This window comes from Chrysemys picta, chromosome 4, assembly GCF_011386835.1.
Source record: "Chrysemys picta bellii isolate R12L10 chromosome 4, ASM1138683v2, whole genome shotgun sequence".
NCBI classification, from domain to species: Eukaryota; Metazoa; Chordata; order Testudines; family Emydidae; genus Chrysemys; species Chrysemys picta.
In genome coordinates, this window is record NC_088794.1 from 36,434,963 (window position 1) to 36,451,023 (window position 16,061).

The 16,061-nt window shown below is 44.3% G+C and overlaps 1 protein-coding gene across 14 annotated transcripts in view; it reads left to right on the forward strand.

Moving 5' to 3' along the window:
• The window catches only part of BRSK2 (BR serine/threonine kinase 2), a 441,793-nt gene extending 427,188 nt beyond the window's left edge, over positions 1 to 14,605 (forward strand). For 3 of the 14 annotated variants that reach the window (XM_008164498.2, XM_042840120.2, XM_005307780.5), the window contains 2 exons: positions 2,891 to 2,938; positions 13,015 to 13,385. In XM_008164498.2, coding sequence (XP_008162720.1) covers positions 2,891 to 2,938; positions 13,015 to 13,238 — 272 coding nt within the window. In that variant the 3' untranslated portion in view covers positions 13,239 to 13,385. Of the gene's footprint in view, positions 1 to 2,890; positions 2,939 to 13,014; positions 13,386 to 13,712 lie in introns of those variants that run through there. The other 11 variants (XM_005307779.5, XM_065592023.1, XM_005307782.5 and 8 more) reach the window with 5 other exon arrangements.
• The last annotated feature ends 1,456 nt before the right edge of the window (positions 14,606 to 16,061 follow it).

Consider the following 16,061-nt stretch of genomic DNA (forward strand, 5'->3'; position numbering starts at 1 on the left):
ATAAGCAGTATTTGCACAAAATATCCATTGAAAGTAATATTAAGTTTTTGGACAAATCCACAAATGCATGGAAATATCCCATTTCACTGGAGAAACCCCACAAAAGCATTACCCAAATATGCCCCTTTGTGTGTGGAGTGTTGGCAGCTGAGGGTCCAGTCCAATTCCCTTGGAAGTCCATGGAAGTCCTGAAGTCAGTGGGAGTTGGATCATCACTTAAAAGCATGAACATTCCCATTTAAGAATTAGTTTTCAGTTCTTTAAAGGACTGGATCTGCTAATCATTGACTAAATTCCCTGAGCTTTAGCAATAGGTGGTGAATGCCCCCAACAGCTAAGCAGAAGGGGAATATACCATTACACATCAGAGGCCTGATCTAATACCAACTGAAATCAGTGGGAACTTTTCCATGGATATCATTGGGCTTTGGATCAAGGCCTGTGAGGCATATTCATCCCTGGCATTATTCCACTGGCTTTCAAGGCAGTTAAACTGAAGATGGATCCATAAATGTAAAACCATTTTTTTCTAAAGTCCTGCAACATCTCTTAAGAACTCAGAGCCAAATTCATCCCTAATGTAAATCCATTGGTCAGTGGATTTATTCCAGGGAATAAATTATGCCCTTGGTGCCTCAGTTTCCTCATAGATAGAATGGGAATAATAAAACTAAGTTACCTCCCTGGGCTGTTGTAAGGATTAACATTTGTATGGCACTTTGAATAGGTAGAACACTATGGCATAGAAATCCTAAAGGTTATCCTCCTCCAGCCCCATTTGGATCACTAGTCCTGAATAATGTCCCAGCATGCAATTGTGTTGGTGACATTACTTCAGCCAGAGAACACAAATGGGGCCTGTCCCTGCTCTGTGGGGGGTCAGGTGAGTGCCATCGTTTGATTATATGGTGCAATTTTGTGAAGATTGTAGTTGAGATGGGCCTGAATCAAAACCTGGGAGTTGGCAATCTGGCTCCAGATTCTAGGGCTCACTGTTTTGTAATATTATTTAATATCCAAAGGGTATAAAATATCATTAAAAAGAAAATCTTTGTAAATCACATAGTAAAACAGGCACATAGCTGTCAAACACCCCTCCCCCCAATCCTCTCTGGGGTCAGAGGTGTCCCTCAGAACAAGAGCAGGCAATGCAGGTGGGGCTGGATATTGTGGTTGGAGGTATCTGCTATTGGAAACCTTGGACACCGTTTGCGGCAGCTGAGGGAGTTCTATCCAAACGGATTGCAGACTCACCTTTGATGTCCTAGTAAATTCTATATTTTGTTATGTAATTTCAGTGAGGAACATGGTTTGTGCAGCACATACATAGGAATACATCTAACTCCTACCCCTGCCCTGTGAAGGGCAGGATGGCCAAGGACCCTAAAGGACAATTAAACCTCCTGGCCCCCGTCACATGCCTGATCCCCTTCTCTTTGTCCCATACTCCCTTCCCTTGAGCCCCCCACCCCCCTATGCCCTAGGTCTCCATCACAATCCCTGCCCTCTTCTCCTAGGCCCTCTCATACACCCTATTTTTCCTCCACTCCCTGATCCCCTTCCTTTTTACCCTCGTCCCCAATCTTAACCCTTTTTCAGGAGCCTCCCATGCCTGGTGGGTATTATTTCTCTGACGTCTCTGCCAGCCAGACTCTAACCTTTGTGTTGGGGATCTCTGGAAGTTCTTCTCTGCTGCTCCGACCAGTGCCAGTGGACCCAAAATGCTCTCCATGGTCTCTAGAAAACACCTACTGTGATCTCCCCACCTTGATTAACATCAGGGGAGCATCTTATTCAGGCACATGGTGTCCTCTACATTCTTTTTTAATTACTTTTCTCAGGATTCTGGGGAAAGGGGAGCTGACAGATTACCCAGGCCTGCCCCCTTCTTGGCTGGCATCAGGAAGCCTATCACTTTGGTATCTAAGTGCTGGTAGAGAGTCAGAACAAGAAGAGAACTTAAACTGAATTAAGTGCATTAGAAATCATCTAGCTGCTTGGCAGCCAGTGGGCGCTCAGGATTGCCCAGCGTTTTGAAACCATCCCCCAGGTTCTGAGCATGGTTCCCGAATGCTGGGGAATCCAGAATACTAACAGACTGGGGCGGAGTTCCACATGGTCACGTTCAACCTGGCTGGTCTTTCTGCATTAACACTTACATTTACTCTACCTTCTGTTTCTTGGATTTGGTTTAGAAGCACTTAGCTGCTGTGGTGATGGGAGCTACAGGCAATTTTGATAGAAAACATACATAAAGCAATTTACGGGCAGATTCCTCCATCCTTTTACGTTAAACAGAACCTTAATCTGCGAGCAGTCCCATTAAAATCCATAGGAGTAAGGGACTACTCCATCCGAGCAAGGGAGAATTATGTTTATGACTGAGTATCGCTTGGAGTATATGAGGTGATTTTGTGAGGGGGATGGATGCCGGAAGAGTATGGCTGACACCTAGATCACATACAAAATAACATGCTTATACCAACATGGTGGTGTTGCACAGATCAGCTGCTTAGACACCATCTTGATTTTGTAGGGCCGGTTTTGTGGCTGGCCAGGTGAAACAATATGTTTCAAGATTTTTAATTTGTTGATATAGTTGCAGAACATTATTTGCTTGTTTTAAACGTCTGTAACTGAGATGAGAGAGTGGATGCAAATGGGGGGTAATGAGGCAGATTGTGCTCTCAGTTACACCCTGGGAGCTCTGCTGGCATAAATGGGGGCACAGTTTCGCCTGGGTTCTGGGTTGTGTAAAGTCCTAGCTTTGTGTGTTTCCTGGTCCAGGAGATAATGCGCTAAATGACTGCTTTGTGCACAGAGGTATGGAAAACTTTTTTTTTTTTTATGTTTTTCCATCCCTCCCTCCTCTTTCCATTCTATGATCCAGACACCACTAACTGTGTGGAGTTGATGACTGGCAGACTTTCCAAATGTGGTAAGAACTTCCCTTCTGCCTTCTATCCCTCCCCAGCCCCTGCTGACTCACATAATGTCCTCCTCTCCTCCCACTCCTTTTGCACATCTGCCCACCCCCTGACAACTCCCTATACCTCTCACTTACCTTCTGTACATACGCACACCTACTCCTGTTCCTCCCCATCCATACCCCTACACACAGGGCTCATCACAGTTTCACCCTGCACTGCACAAGTGTGCTTTGTTCACTTGTGAGTTTCTCCCCTCACTCTAATCCATGCCCGCTGGCATTTTTGCTTTTTCGCCTTTGACTCAGACTTCACTTTGAAGTCGCCTTTCTGTGGGTGAGGCTGTGCACCACAATCCCTGCTTTTGAGTTGCTGCCTCCTGGTGTCTCCTGCAACGGAGAGAGAATCCTACTTGAATTCCTCTCCTCATCACTCCCTCCTCCGCTCCCCCTTGTGTGTTTGGGGTAATCCCCTCTTTCTCCTGGAAGTCCACTGCATAAGACAGATCCCACATTATGGGCCAGAGCCTCAGCTGGTGTCAATCAGCATAGCTCCAGTCTGACTCTGAGGATTGATATTGCCCCTCTGGGACCAACCATAGTTTAGGCTTTTTACTAGGGATGGATTAACTTGTTTGACCTTGCTCGAGGTTCCACACATTTCATTTAAATTTAAACACACGCACATAGATTTTTCCTTTCTTCCTGTGCATTTGCCCCTCCTGGTGAGAGCAGAAGTGGAAATGCCCAAATACACTGAGGTAGGTTTCTCTCTTGGTACTTCTGGCCTGAACAGAAACAGGAAGTCCTGAAATGAAAACAAGAGAGCCTCCTCCCTTTAGATGTCCAATCCAGGATGGCAGGCCTGAAACATTCAGATGTTTATCTGAACCTGAAGTCCAAACCTGTTTAGGATCTCCTCACTGAGTCAAATACAGCCAAGTAACTTCTTTAACTTCAGTGAAGTTGCTCTGAGTGTTACAGTGGAAGTAATATAGGGTTTACAGAAGTGTAGTTGAGAGCAGAATTTGGTCTGTTACCTTTTATCCGCATGATCTCTTTCCATTAAATTACAGTTTCACTGGAAGGAGTTTTTCTGTTTCTCTGAAGGGGGTTCATTTTGATTTATTATTTAAGTTCCTGGGTTATGTTGTTCCCAGTCTCCTCTTGGAGGCTCATTTATGTCCTAGGCAGATCTCCAGCCTCTCCATAAAAACATCAAACAGCAAATCTCTCCTCTCCCTTAAGCAGCAGTTAGTTGCCTGGAACCAGCAGCAATATCATACAAAAATACTGAAATTCAGATTCCACTGATTGCTTGAAAGTTAATTGAACTACACAGAAAACCAGTCAGTGCTCTGCACTCTCTAAACAGTGTGTCTACTGCTGTTCATCTTCTGCCCAGCCACGCCCACCAGCTGTCACAGTGTCAGCTTCAGTACTAGCAAGGGGAAAGGAGAATGGAGGAAAGGCCAGTGAAAGAAAGCATTTTGTAGGCAATGGGACACTAAAAGCAAATTAGACTCTTTTTTCCCCCCAGCTCAGGAATCCGAAAGCTCTTGTGAGAATGAGAAACACTTTGCATCATCTATAAACTATTAACTGGTGTGACTGGGACAAATTCATCCCTGATGTTACCCCTTTAACTGCTTCCTGGCCTCCTGATGTCAGTGCCCATTGGGCTGAACGGTGACTTTGTATATAGTGACTGGCACTAAAAAAGAAAGAGTTATCACTGTTCATAGTAGTGAGTAACCAGAAGCTTGCCATGGGGGCTGCATGTCTGATAATGATACAAATGCTGCTATCTCTGTCCTAAATATTTATCCTAGAAAACAGCCATCAGCTCGCTGTGATATTTCATTGTAGGAAAAAGGAAATATTTTGACTTATAATACGGTCAATATCCTTATGAGCTAAACGTTTGCTCTTTATTTTGAACCATTGATTTATGGAAAAGGGGAATTTCTCAAATCAAAGAATAATACAGTTTCTGTCGTGAATTAATACTGGTGTAATAAAAAACCAACATTACCATGTAAAAGTTAAAACCTTCAAGTTGTAATCTGAAAAATAGCACCTAACTCAACAAATCTGTTCCTTGTATGTATTCAGAGTCAAATCTGCTTGCTTCAGTGACAAAAATAAGCTTCATACTTATACTTTATACTCTTGTTAAGCTAGGCAGAGCCAATACAGCTATGAAAGGAACTGGATTCTGTTCCTTGTGGTGGATCGACAACAGATTGTTTACCAAGTTCCAGCCTGTTACAGCTGCCCATCCCATTGGAGAAAAGGGGGTTCTATGGATGACACTCAGAGTCTAATTTGGCCCGCAGAACCCATTTTGTTTTGTTTTGTTTTTACTGACGATCATGTGCAACCTGGAAAAGCCTGGGCTCAGGTGTGAAAGGTTTTAAAAAATATATATCTTTATATTTGTAAACTGAACAGATTTGATCTGGAGCCACTGAAGCACAATAAACATAGAAATGCAGCAGGTTGTTTCAGCATCAGAGTAGAACTCACTTTAACTGTAGGACCATAAGTCAAGTTTTTATTCTGATGTTGCACCAGTATTAAAGCTGACTGTGAAACTGGTTTTGGTCTCCGAAGGTGCCTCCTCCACTCCATTTCCAATTTTGTTGGAGTCACAAATGATCACCTTTCAGCAAGATGTTATCTGCTGGCAGGAGGCTCAGAAATGTCCCTCCGATCTAAAACTTGATTTTCCATTCCTGCCTCGGTTTGTGTGAAGTGCTTGCCATTCACCGTGTGAACTTTCTGATCTCCATACTGGACCTCTTTGCTGCTGGTTATCTCACTCTAGGGAAGGCAGTCTTTGCTCATTTTCTCTTCATGTCTCATGACTCCATAGTGAAGCTCTAAGACTATATCATGAACAGTTCCATGGCCGTGGATTGTGAGGCAACGAAGAAAGGATTATTATTTATTATCTGTATTACAGCATCAGCTAAAGGCCCAAGTCAGACCAGCACCCTATTGTGCTAGGCACTGTGCAAAAATATAGCAAGAGATATAGCCCCAAAGCGCTCATAATCTAACTTCTTTGGCACCAGGCTGTTCAGGAGCTTTCATGTCGACTCTGATACATCTTGCATTGAGTACTTGTACTGTGAAACTGTGGGCTCTGTCACCAAGAGTTAAACATAAATCATCCTGGAGTCCTTCGTTTGCCAGTGACCTTTACGGAAATGCCATAACCTCAGTAGAAGCACAGCAGCGTCCAGCTACTGTTCACATCATTCCCCCATCCCAGGCTCACTTTTATCTCTTGCTTATTTATTTCTTGTAGAGCTGGTCAGAGCTTCCTACTCAGAATAAGGAATCATGTGACCTAAAACTCAGCATCCAGGGTATCTCTATGCACAGTGAGTGATTGTACTGTAGAAAAGGCTCCTCTTTCTATCTCCTAGCGAGATGACTTGAGCTGTATACAAGTGTCAGTGGTCAGAGAGCACCATCCTGAGTGGCTGTCTGGTTTAAGCTTGATTAGACTGTAATTAGGCTCCAACTGAAGTGGGCAACTTTGTGATAGCTAATGTGGAGCCCCTCACTGTTATCTATAACCAGGAGTGCAGTGGCAGAGAATATCCTGAGCTGCAGCTCCCTTACAATGACCTTGTAGGCATTGGACAGTCGTTCTGTTCCTTATGGAAGCCCCCTGCCATTTGCTCTGCCCCCACCCCCTGAAGAGAAGGGACACGGGGGCACCAAATGTGTGCAGCTCTCCCATAGTGGAAGGCATGGCTCACCATGTTCATGCTGTGAGCAGGACAGAAGGGAACATTCAGATTTTTGATTAAATCTGACATTTCTCGGTATCCTGCTGGCGATCAGCCATTACATATATAATTGATGCAATTGGATTGATATTGATGCAAATTGTAACCCCAGCCATGGGGGAGTGGATCTGGGGGAGAAGTCCACCATAAAAGATCATAATCTAATCAGGATTTAACTATCACAAGAAACACTACAGGCCAGAGTTTCCAAAGAGCTCGGGACCAGATTTCCAAGCGCTCAACACCCACAACTGGGGCCAGATTTTCCAAAGAGCTGAGCATCCAGCAGCCCCTATGGTGACACATGGGGCCAGACTTTCAAGTCTCCAACACCGGGTGTCTTCCTCTCTTAGTAGAGCAATATGTCTGCCTGCAGAAAACTCAGAAATGTCTGTTTTGATTAGGAATATTACCATACAATCTGCACTTTATTTATGTCAGTCAGTGCCTCTGAAGGTCCCATGTGAAAGTCGCAGCACTGTGCTGTGCTAAATAGGAGTGGCTTTCCTTTTCAGTGAAACACGGTGTTGTTGAGATTACTTCACAGGAAATAGGAGGTGAGAGGCAAGAGGCAAGGAATGAAATTTTCACCAGTGCCACGTTGGGGACAGTTCAGGGAACTTAGAACTTGTGAGATCACAGTTGGCTGTCTGATAGGAAGGGGCGAATCCTGTTCTTAGGTGCCAATATTTTTCTGGCCCCGGGAGCATCATATGTGGACAGAAGTTGGGGATTGGGAAGCAAAGGTCTTTAAGACAATGGACAGTGGCAATGCCCGTGATGCTGGCTGTGGCCATAGCTTTAAGAAAGAACCTTTCATTAAAAGAACTCCCTGTGATGAATTTCCTGTGTTTGAAGGCCAAACCATTTGCAAAGAGGGCATCTTTCAACACCAAAAGCTTAGGCCCCTGCCCCCGACACTCTTCTGGCATTCTCTCTGCATTGCCAGCAGCTGTTCAAATGCACACACAACTCCTTCCACCAGTTCACTGTAATGTTGTGTGACAGTAGTGACTTGGCCAGTGCTAGCTCTTGGTAGTGATTTTTGTTTGCAATGATTGATTGCATGTCTCTGGAGTACAAAATGTTCCTGAAATGTAGCAGAAAAGAAAGATGCAAGAGAGCCCAGAGAGGGAAAATGTGTGCAAGAAAGGGGCAGAAATTGCCACCTGAATACATATGGCCAATTGCAAATTGTAACCTTCCCTCTTGCATGGCAGACTGAATGACTGAGGGGACTGGGCAGGAGAATACGCTATGGAGCGTTCTAGTTTACGGGTTCAAATCCTGCCCAGGTTGGTGATGACTGAAAGTCACAATCATCAGATGGTGGTTTGGAGACCTACACAAATAGTGTGTGATGGTCTCAGTGCAGTCCTTAGCAGATAGGTGTCCGGTCTGCAAATGCTGCCTTCAACTGGGCCCATCAGCAGCGGTGTCAGCAGAGGCCAAGACCTGAATGAGCCATGGAAACCTCTAAAAGGAGTCCTTCCAGGCCAGGCATATTGTTGGAAAAGCTGGAGTGCTTCTGTGTAAAAGTAGACATCAGTCTCCTGGATTGTCAATCCAGCTCCATTTGCTGGTGGATCTGCCTAGCACATGGAGACCAAATAGGCTAGTTCCTTTCAGGGGCACTAAATGGAAATGAAATACAGAAAGCTGCCCAAATAGATGATTTGTCAGGGCAGTAATAAAAGGGGAATGGCTTTGATGGCCACTGACACCATTTAAAAATCTAGCAAATTGTCAGCTGCATGTCTTCTGCGACGTATTTGCTACATATTCAAAAGTGGCAACCTTAAGATTTTTGCCTCTTCCCCATTCACTTGTTGATCCAAATGGAATAGAATAGGCCAAGGGGAAAAAATGTGGATAATTTCCACTGATTCTTATACGGGCCTCTAGCAAGGCAGAAAAGATAAAGGCAGGGCCCTTTGTCATCTTCCTCTAACATAGCGGGAAGCCTCAGACATCCATACAACTGAGAGAAAACACTTGTCCCCTGCTGTCTTGCTTTATTAGATTGTGAGCTCTTTGGGGCAGAGACTGTCTCTTTGTTATGTATCTCCACCGTGCCTAGTACAATGGGGCTTTAATCCCTGACTGTGGCCCCTAGGTGATAACCTAATAATAATATTTGTGAGAGGAGGAACAAGCCACTCTTAACTCTCCCTCCCACATGATGCCAGGAATTTAGACTTCTCACTGGATATCCTCTTGGAGCAGGTCCTATAGTTTTGGTTCCTATGGTTAGAAAGGCAGGGAGTCTGCCAGCACCAAACAAGCAAACAAAAAGTAACCCTCCTCTGAACAAAGAGAGTTTGAGCTTAGCAGAACAGAAAAGTTTATTTTAAAGAGCAATGGGTTACCACTCGTCAGAGAGGGCCTCAATGCTTTTTGTGCCAGGAGTTGGATTTTTGCCACATGGATCACTGAAACCATAGCTGCCGCTGAGGTACTGAAAGGAAACACTGGCAGCAGAGGCACACAGGAAGCAGTCTGAAAGGACATGAATCAGAGAGACAACCTACAGCAAGGGAAGCCAGGAAGAACACAGGTCAGGTTAACAATGGGGCTCACCGCCTTCCCAATGGAATGTAAGACCCACCTCTTCCCATTAGTTTTCCTGGAACAACCAAGCTAACGCTGTGGGGAACCAAAATCCTCTCAAGCTTTACCTCAGGGAGGCACACAGGACAGTCTTACTGACAGAATATTTGCTTTATGTGATGTTGTTTGTGCTTACTCGCCACAAGGATGAGTTTATTAAAAACACATACATTTGAAAGAGATGGCTTCAAAGGACCAGTTTCCATTTAATTCAATGGGAATTTGCCATTTGCTTCACTCAATGCAGGACTGAATCCTCCTCTCTCTTACGGTTTTATGAAGCCACAAGCTTGTAGCAGCCGTAGCAGCTTGCAAACCTTTCCTGGTGCTGCTCCAAATCCTTCCCACCTCCTTTTCGTTTCTGATAGTTCTGGCAGGAGGAGGTGAGGTTCTTTATGAGGTCAAAGCAGACACATTGTTCCTGGTGTAACCACCCGCTCTTCTTCCGTGAAGCATGTCGGCTTTGCCCAGAGTGCTTTGGCCCCGTTGGTGCCATGTCAAGCAGATTTCTTAGCAGTGGCAAATGAAATATGGGGTCCTGAGAGGGAGTCCATGCAGCCTGTCTGGACAGGGTCTCTTCACTTGCAGGTTCTGCAGTTTCTTCCTCTTAGTGCTGGCTGCACCCAGTCCATTCACAGTTGCAGCTTCTCTTGCGGCGTTAGGCAGTCTATTCTGCACATGAATTACCCTCTGCATAAAGATATTTCTCTTTCACTCCCTCAATGCCCAGTCCCTCCATAGCTTCAGTACTTGTTTTCAAGCCTTCTCCCCTCTCCAACAGTTCTGCAACATCCACCCCACCAACCAACTCAGAAATGCACATGCCCCAATCATGTCGCCACTCAGTCTCTTCTTTCTAATGAATATAAACCTACCTCAGCTACTGTAAAAGGCAAAGGAAAGAAAGGGTTAGTGAAATGGCCTATTTTTTTTTCAATAGCTCTCTCTGAATATCCCTAAGGATTTCTCACTTCCCATTAAAATTTTAGCTGAGAATGCTGATTATAAGAAATTCAGTAGTGATATCGGCAAAGGGGAGGTAGGCTATTAAATACTGTTGGCCCAGTAAATCTCCAGACACTAGAGAACCAGAAGGGCATGGGGGTGGGGGAGGAGTTGCATATTTTAATATGAGGATTAAAAATCCTGTATCAGGACTCACCAAATGCAGAGCATTTACATATAAAATGTACTAACGTTTTATTGGTCCATTCTTGCAAATTAGACTTTTGTCTTCTGTACCTGTCTATGCAAAGAACTTAAACCTTCCCAATCCCAAGAGAACTCTGCTTATTCTGCCCTCCCCCTTCCCTCTAAGCCTGTTGAATAAACTGCTCAGCTGAATAACTAGAAGTACCCCCCTCTCCTTCCCTCCCTACCCAGCATTTTTTTTAGTGCTCTCTTCCATTCTTTCTGTCTGCTGACTCCATTTGTGTATGAAGATGAGGCTCCAAAGCCACATAAGAACTTGCCCTGTCCACAGTCCTGCATTCAAGGCTGAGTGTTACTTGCATTCCCTGACTGTCCCCCTCCCCCCTGCCCACACTTGTTTTTCCCATTGGAAGGGAGTAACCACATAGAAGTAGAGAAGAGTCTGAACAGAGCGTGTGCCTGCAAGCCATCTGGCTAGGACAACTTCACTGAGCCTTAGAGAGGGGCCTCAGTAAAAATCCTATAGCTGAAACCTCCACCCCCTGGACTCTGGGGAGATTTCAGAATCCAAACTGGAATTTGTGTGAAATTCATGGCTTGTCCCATCTCAGCCACAAAACTGGGATCCAGGTTTCAAATTTCCCCCAAATCTGAAGGTGTTTGGTGTTGGTGTTGGAGTCTAAGGTTTTGGTGTGGGCCATTTCTAAGACTAACGGCTGGTCTACACTGGAGGGGGGGGGGGATCAATCCAAGATACGCAACTTCAGCTACGCGAATAGCGTAGCTGAAGTCGAAGTATCTTGGATCGAATTACCTGGGGTCCAGACGACGCAGGATCAACGGCCGTGGTTCCCCCATCGACTGCGCTACCGCCACTCGCTCTGGTGGAGTTCCAGAGTCGACGGTGAGCGCGTTCGGGGATCGATATATCGCGTCTTAACAAGACGCGATATATCGATCCCGGATAAATCAATTGCTACCCGCCGATACGGCGGGTAGTGAAGACGTACCCTGAGTCAGGTAGCTAGGACACACCTGTCCAGTAGCTAATGGTGGCTTGGACTTGACAGCTGTGTTCAGTGCACAGAACCAGCACCTGCACTTAGTTAAACACTATACTACTTACCAGACACAACCAGGCCTATAGTTATGCAGGTAAATGAGGGCTCCTTACATAATACTTGTGCCTTGTAAAGTGAGGTAATCCCAAAATTAGAGCGACAAGGTGGGTGAGGTACTTTTTTTGGACCCATTTTTTTTGGTGAGAGAGAAGCTCTCCTGCTGATAAAGCGCTGTCTACACAGGGGGGTTAGGTCTGTATAACTACATTGCTCAGGGGGTATAGAGAAGAGTGTTGTTCCATTGTACAACGTGGATATGGGACAATGACACTTCATACACCGGAGCACCATGTGGCAATGATAATAAAACGTATCTAGGGTGTTATAAAAAGAGGAAATGGCAGCCAAAGAGATTTTTGCAGTGACATGAAAGGCTGTGTTCTGACAGATGCGCAGCACACAATCTGCGCCAGAGTTTGCCCCAATCTCGTGGCTAAATTCATCAAAGTTTCCTAATGCTGTTTTCTATTAGCGTGTGACCCTGCAATTCCTTTGGCTTCCAGCTCCATAATAGCGAAGCGCATTGACTGTTTTAAAGAGGGTGGAGTGCAGATACTAGTTCTTGCTTTGTGGTCCCACCCGGTGAAATCCCAGCCAGAAACCACATGTGCACAGGAGCCTGGTCCTGCAATCTGCTGAGCATTCTCAACTCCTGCTGTTGTCAACAAGGATTGAAGGTGCTCAGAACCTTGCAGAATCACAGCCTCACACATACTAGCTGAGGTTTGCTCCCTTGTATCCCAGCCCTACTCACTTCTCAAATGCTCGTATTCCCCTGGAATGCATAGTTGTTCCAGGCCAAGTGACTGGCTGAAGGTGGATGAGTGGGCGTTCAGGGAGTGACCAGTCAGCGTAACTAAAGGAAGGAAGAAAAGCATAATGTCTAACACAGAAGTTGCTAAGGCTGCAAGGCAAAGTTGATCATGCATTAATGCCCCACCTTTATCAATGCAGTTACACAGGAACTGCATCCCCTGAGGGTTACAGTCCACTCATAGGGTTGCCAAGTAATTCCAAACAAATCATATAGCTGTTTCCACAACATGGTGCTGCGTGCCAGGCTCACGTAGCCATGGAGTTCCCCTGCTAGGTAGGATCTCTGCTCCCAAGCACATGGTATGCAAGTAGGACACCTCCTTGGCATGTTTTGCTCCCAGCCTCTTCACTGCCAGAGGTGTCCCATCCTAACACTCTTCCTCTTGCTGCTCATCCTCTTCATCCTCCACACACCCCCATGCACGTGGCTCTGGATCTCTCATCACGTTCTTCTTGTTAAAAATCCCATTGTTCATTTGTTTGTTTGTTCTCTCTCTCTCTCTTTCTCTTTCTCTTTCTCTTTCTCTCTGTGGTTGTTTTTTTTTTTTTTTTTTTTTTTGTCTCTTCTGTTTTGTGTACCCAGGCAGCCCATTGAGTAACTTCTTTGACGTAATTAAACAACTTTTTTCAGACGAGAAGAACGGGCAGGTGAGCCATCCCCCCGGCACGCCAACCAAGCATAGCGCAAACAGCAAGCGGAGCGATTCCGATGCTAATGACTATGGGTCTAGAGGAGACAATAAGTACCCCGCTGGCAAAGACAAGGCAAAGATGGTCTCATCAGTCGGCCTACAAGACCTACCTTAAATAAATACCTTTAAAAAAATTAAATAACTTAAAAAACAAAAAGCAAGAAAAAATCAAAGAATATTCCTTAGCAAGCTAGCCTCTAAACTAGAAGGATGTATATACCTTTCCACAACAGTACAAAACTGTCTATAGACAAATTTTGTAAGAAGGAATGACTGTATATATATACATATATATATTTATATATGATATATAATATATATCTCAGAAACAAACACACACAAAAAGAAAGAAAGAAAAAGAAAGAAAGACAAGGTAGCACAGATGACAAAACCCAGTTCACCAGATCTTGGGTTGTGGCTTTTTTGGTTTTGGTTTTTTGTTTTGACATCTCCCTGTATTTTGATTATTATTTTTATTTTTTCCCCTCCTGATGTTTTGTTGGGTTTTTTAAATTATTATTTTTGTTTCTTGTTCTGTTCTTGCTCTCTCTGTTTCTGACGACACCACTTGTTTCCGCTCTGCTACCAGGAATTATCCCGAAAAGTTAACATGTCAGCCACGGCTTCACCTTCTGTGCTCTGCGGACACTTGTTGACGGAAGGAAACCGATGTAGACTGTCCAAGGACCAGTCCTGTTTGAGGTTCCCAGCCTCCCCCTCTGCCCCCAGGAAATGGGTTTCTCCCCCACCTCCTCCCAAACACCTCCCCAACACACACTTTTTCTCTTTTTCTTTTTGGTGCTCCACGAGGGAGATCTGCTCAGTAATGGGATTGCACAACCTGGGCTGGAAGCAGGTTGCAATTGTTGGAGCGACACCATTGTCCTTGACAACATTCGTCTGTGCAGGTGAACTCAGACTGGCAGGGGGGAGGGGGCAAGAAACAAGGGGAAATGTAACAATGAAACCAGGGAGCACTCTCAGCCAAAACCACCAAGGAGTGAGTAAAAGCAAAGCATCGAACCAAGACAATATCGGGGAGTTTCACTGTGGGATTTTCTCCAACTCCTTTTTCCTCCTTGTCCCCACCCTTTCCTTTTTCTTTTTTTTTTTTAATTGTGTTTGTTTTTTATACTCTTATCATTTTGCTTTTCGACCTGCTGGAGGGGGAGGGAATCCTCTCGTGGGGGTTGGGGGAATGAACAAACACAAAAACAAACAAACATTCAAACTTAGGGAAAAGGCAACATACGGCAGCAAAAGAGGCGGGAAAGGATTCTGCCTAGCTGAGAACAGTCTCTCTTGCCACCAACTGCCGTTGCCGCTGCTGCTGCTGCTCCTTCTTCATCTTCCTCCCCACTCTTCAACTCCCGCCTACCACACTGCCGTGTTGGGACCTTCTTCCACCATCTGGATCCTCCAACACACCCTGATTTGGATGCAATTGTCGTGTCGCTCGTGCTGCATCAATATCAGTATTATTATTTATTTGTTGGTTTTTATTTATTTATTTATTTGATTTATTGGGTTTTTCAACAAACAGAAGAAGAAGAAAAGAGGGTAATTTTGTTTTTTTTCCATGCGTGTGCATGTGCATACCACTGGCACTTCGTTCATCTGAGTGAGACGAGGAGTCAGTGCTATGGGCAAGTGAATCACGAAGCTACTGTAAACTTTAAAAATTACTGCAAGATATTTTTATAAACCTTTTTTTTTTTTTTGACAGGGGGCTGGTGGGTGGGAGCGGGTGGGCAAGGACTGTTTTTTGTGTTTAAGTTATTATTAGGTCTTGGTTATTTATATATACATATATATATTTAAAAAATTAAGCTGTTAGATATATCTTCTGTTCATTACTGTGTAGAGGCGACACTGATTCCTATTTATTTTGGGGAGAGGGGGAAAAAAGGTAGAAAAAACCTTAAATGGTCCTCTTGCGAACTTGACATTTGTATTTTATTTTTTTGGTCTTTTTGCCCTGAGAGCTACACGACCAAGTGTAATTTATTCTGGCCCAAGTTCAAAGGTTAAAACAAACAAACACGGTTGTAAACGTCAAAGACAAAAAAACACAATGAGAAACACTTCTTTACTGAGGTTTTAAGAACGTAGGGTTAGCATTAGAGTGCACTTCTCTTATGACCTTCAATTGCTGTTTGTTGAGTTCCTCTGGGTGTATGTTGTACTACAAGAATTTTTTTTTTTAAATGATAACATTGGACAGTTTCTCTCTTTTTGTTGTTGTTGTTGTTGTTGTTGTTTACTTTGTCCCCCCCCCTTCGACCGGTTTCACTTGTACATAGGTTTGAAATTTAAAAAAAAAATAAGTAAGGCACAATTGGGATGGTAACCTTTAACCCTTGAGCTTTCCTTGTCCCCCAAATGGAAGAGATTTATTTTATTTATTTCTGGGTTGTTTTTAATTTATTATTTTTTCCTATTCTTAAAATTGTATTGCTGTGTGCATGTCAGATGCCGTGGGGGTGATGGCTGGGGATGGGGGGAGGCCAGGGTGCAAGAGGGGGGGCAGTTTTAATTGCATGACATTGCTGTAAATTAGTCTCTTTTGCTTTCGTTGTCTTTCCTGCCTCTGCCCTCTCTCTCTGCCCCTCCTCCAGGATCTCCTGCAACCACCTCCATCCTCTTTTCCCTCTTTTCTCTCTGTGTATAGATTTTTGATGCTTCTGTTACATTGTACCTCTACAAAAGGCTGGGATTTCGATACAAAATAATAATAATAATTTACAAAAAAAAAAAAACCTATATCAGCAAAACCCATGCGGTACAAGCAGGAAGGGGATTACTTACACAAGATATAAGAATAAACGAAAGCAATACCTCTTGTTATCCTTCCGATTTTGTACTTTAACGACACACATGCGCGCACACACACACACACTCACAGAAACCAACTGACATTATTTAACAGTTTAAAATG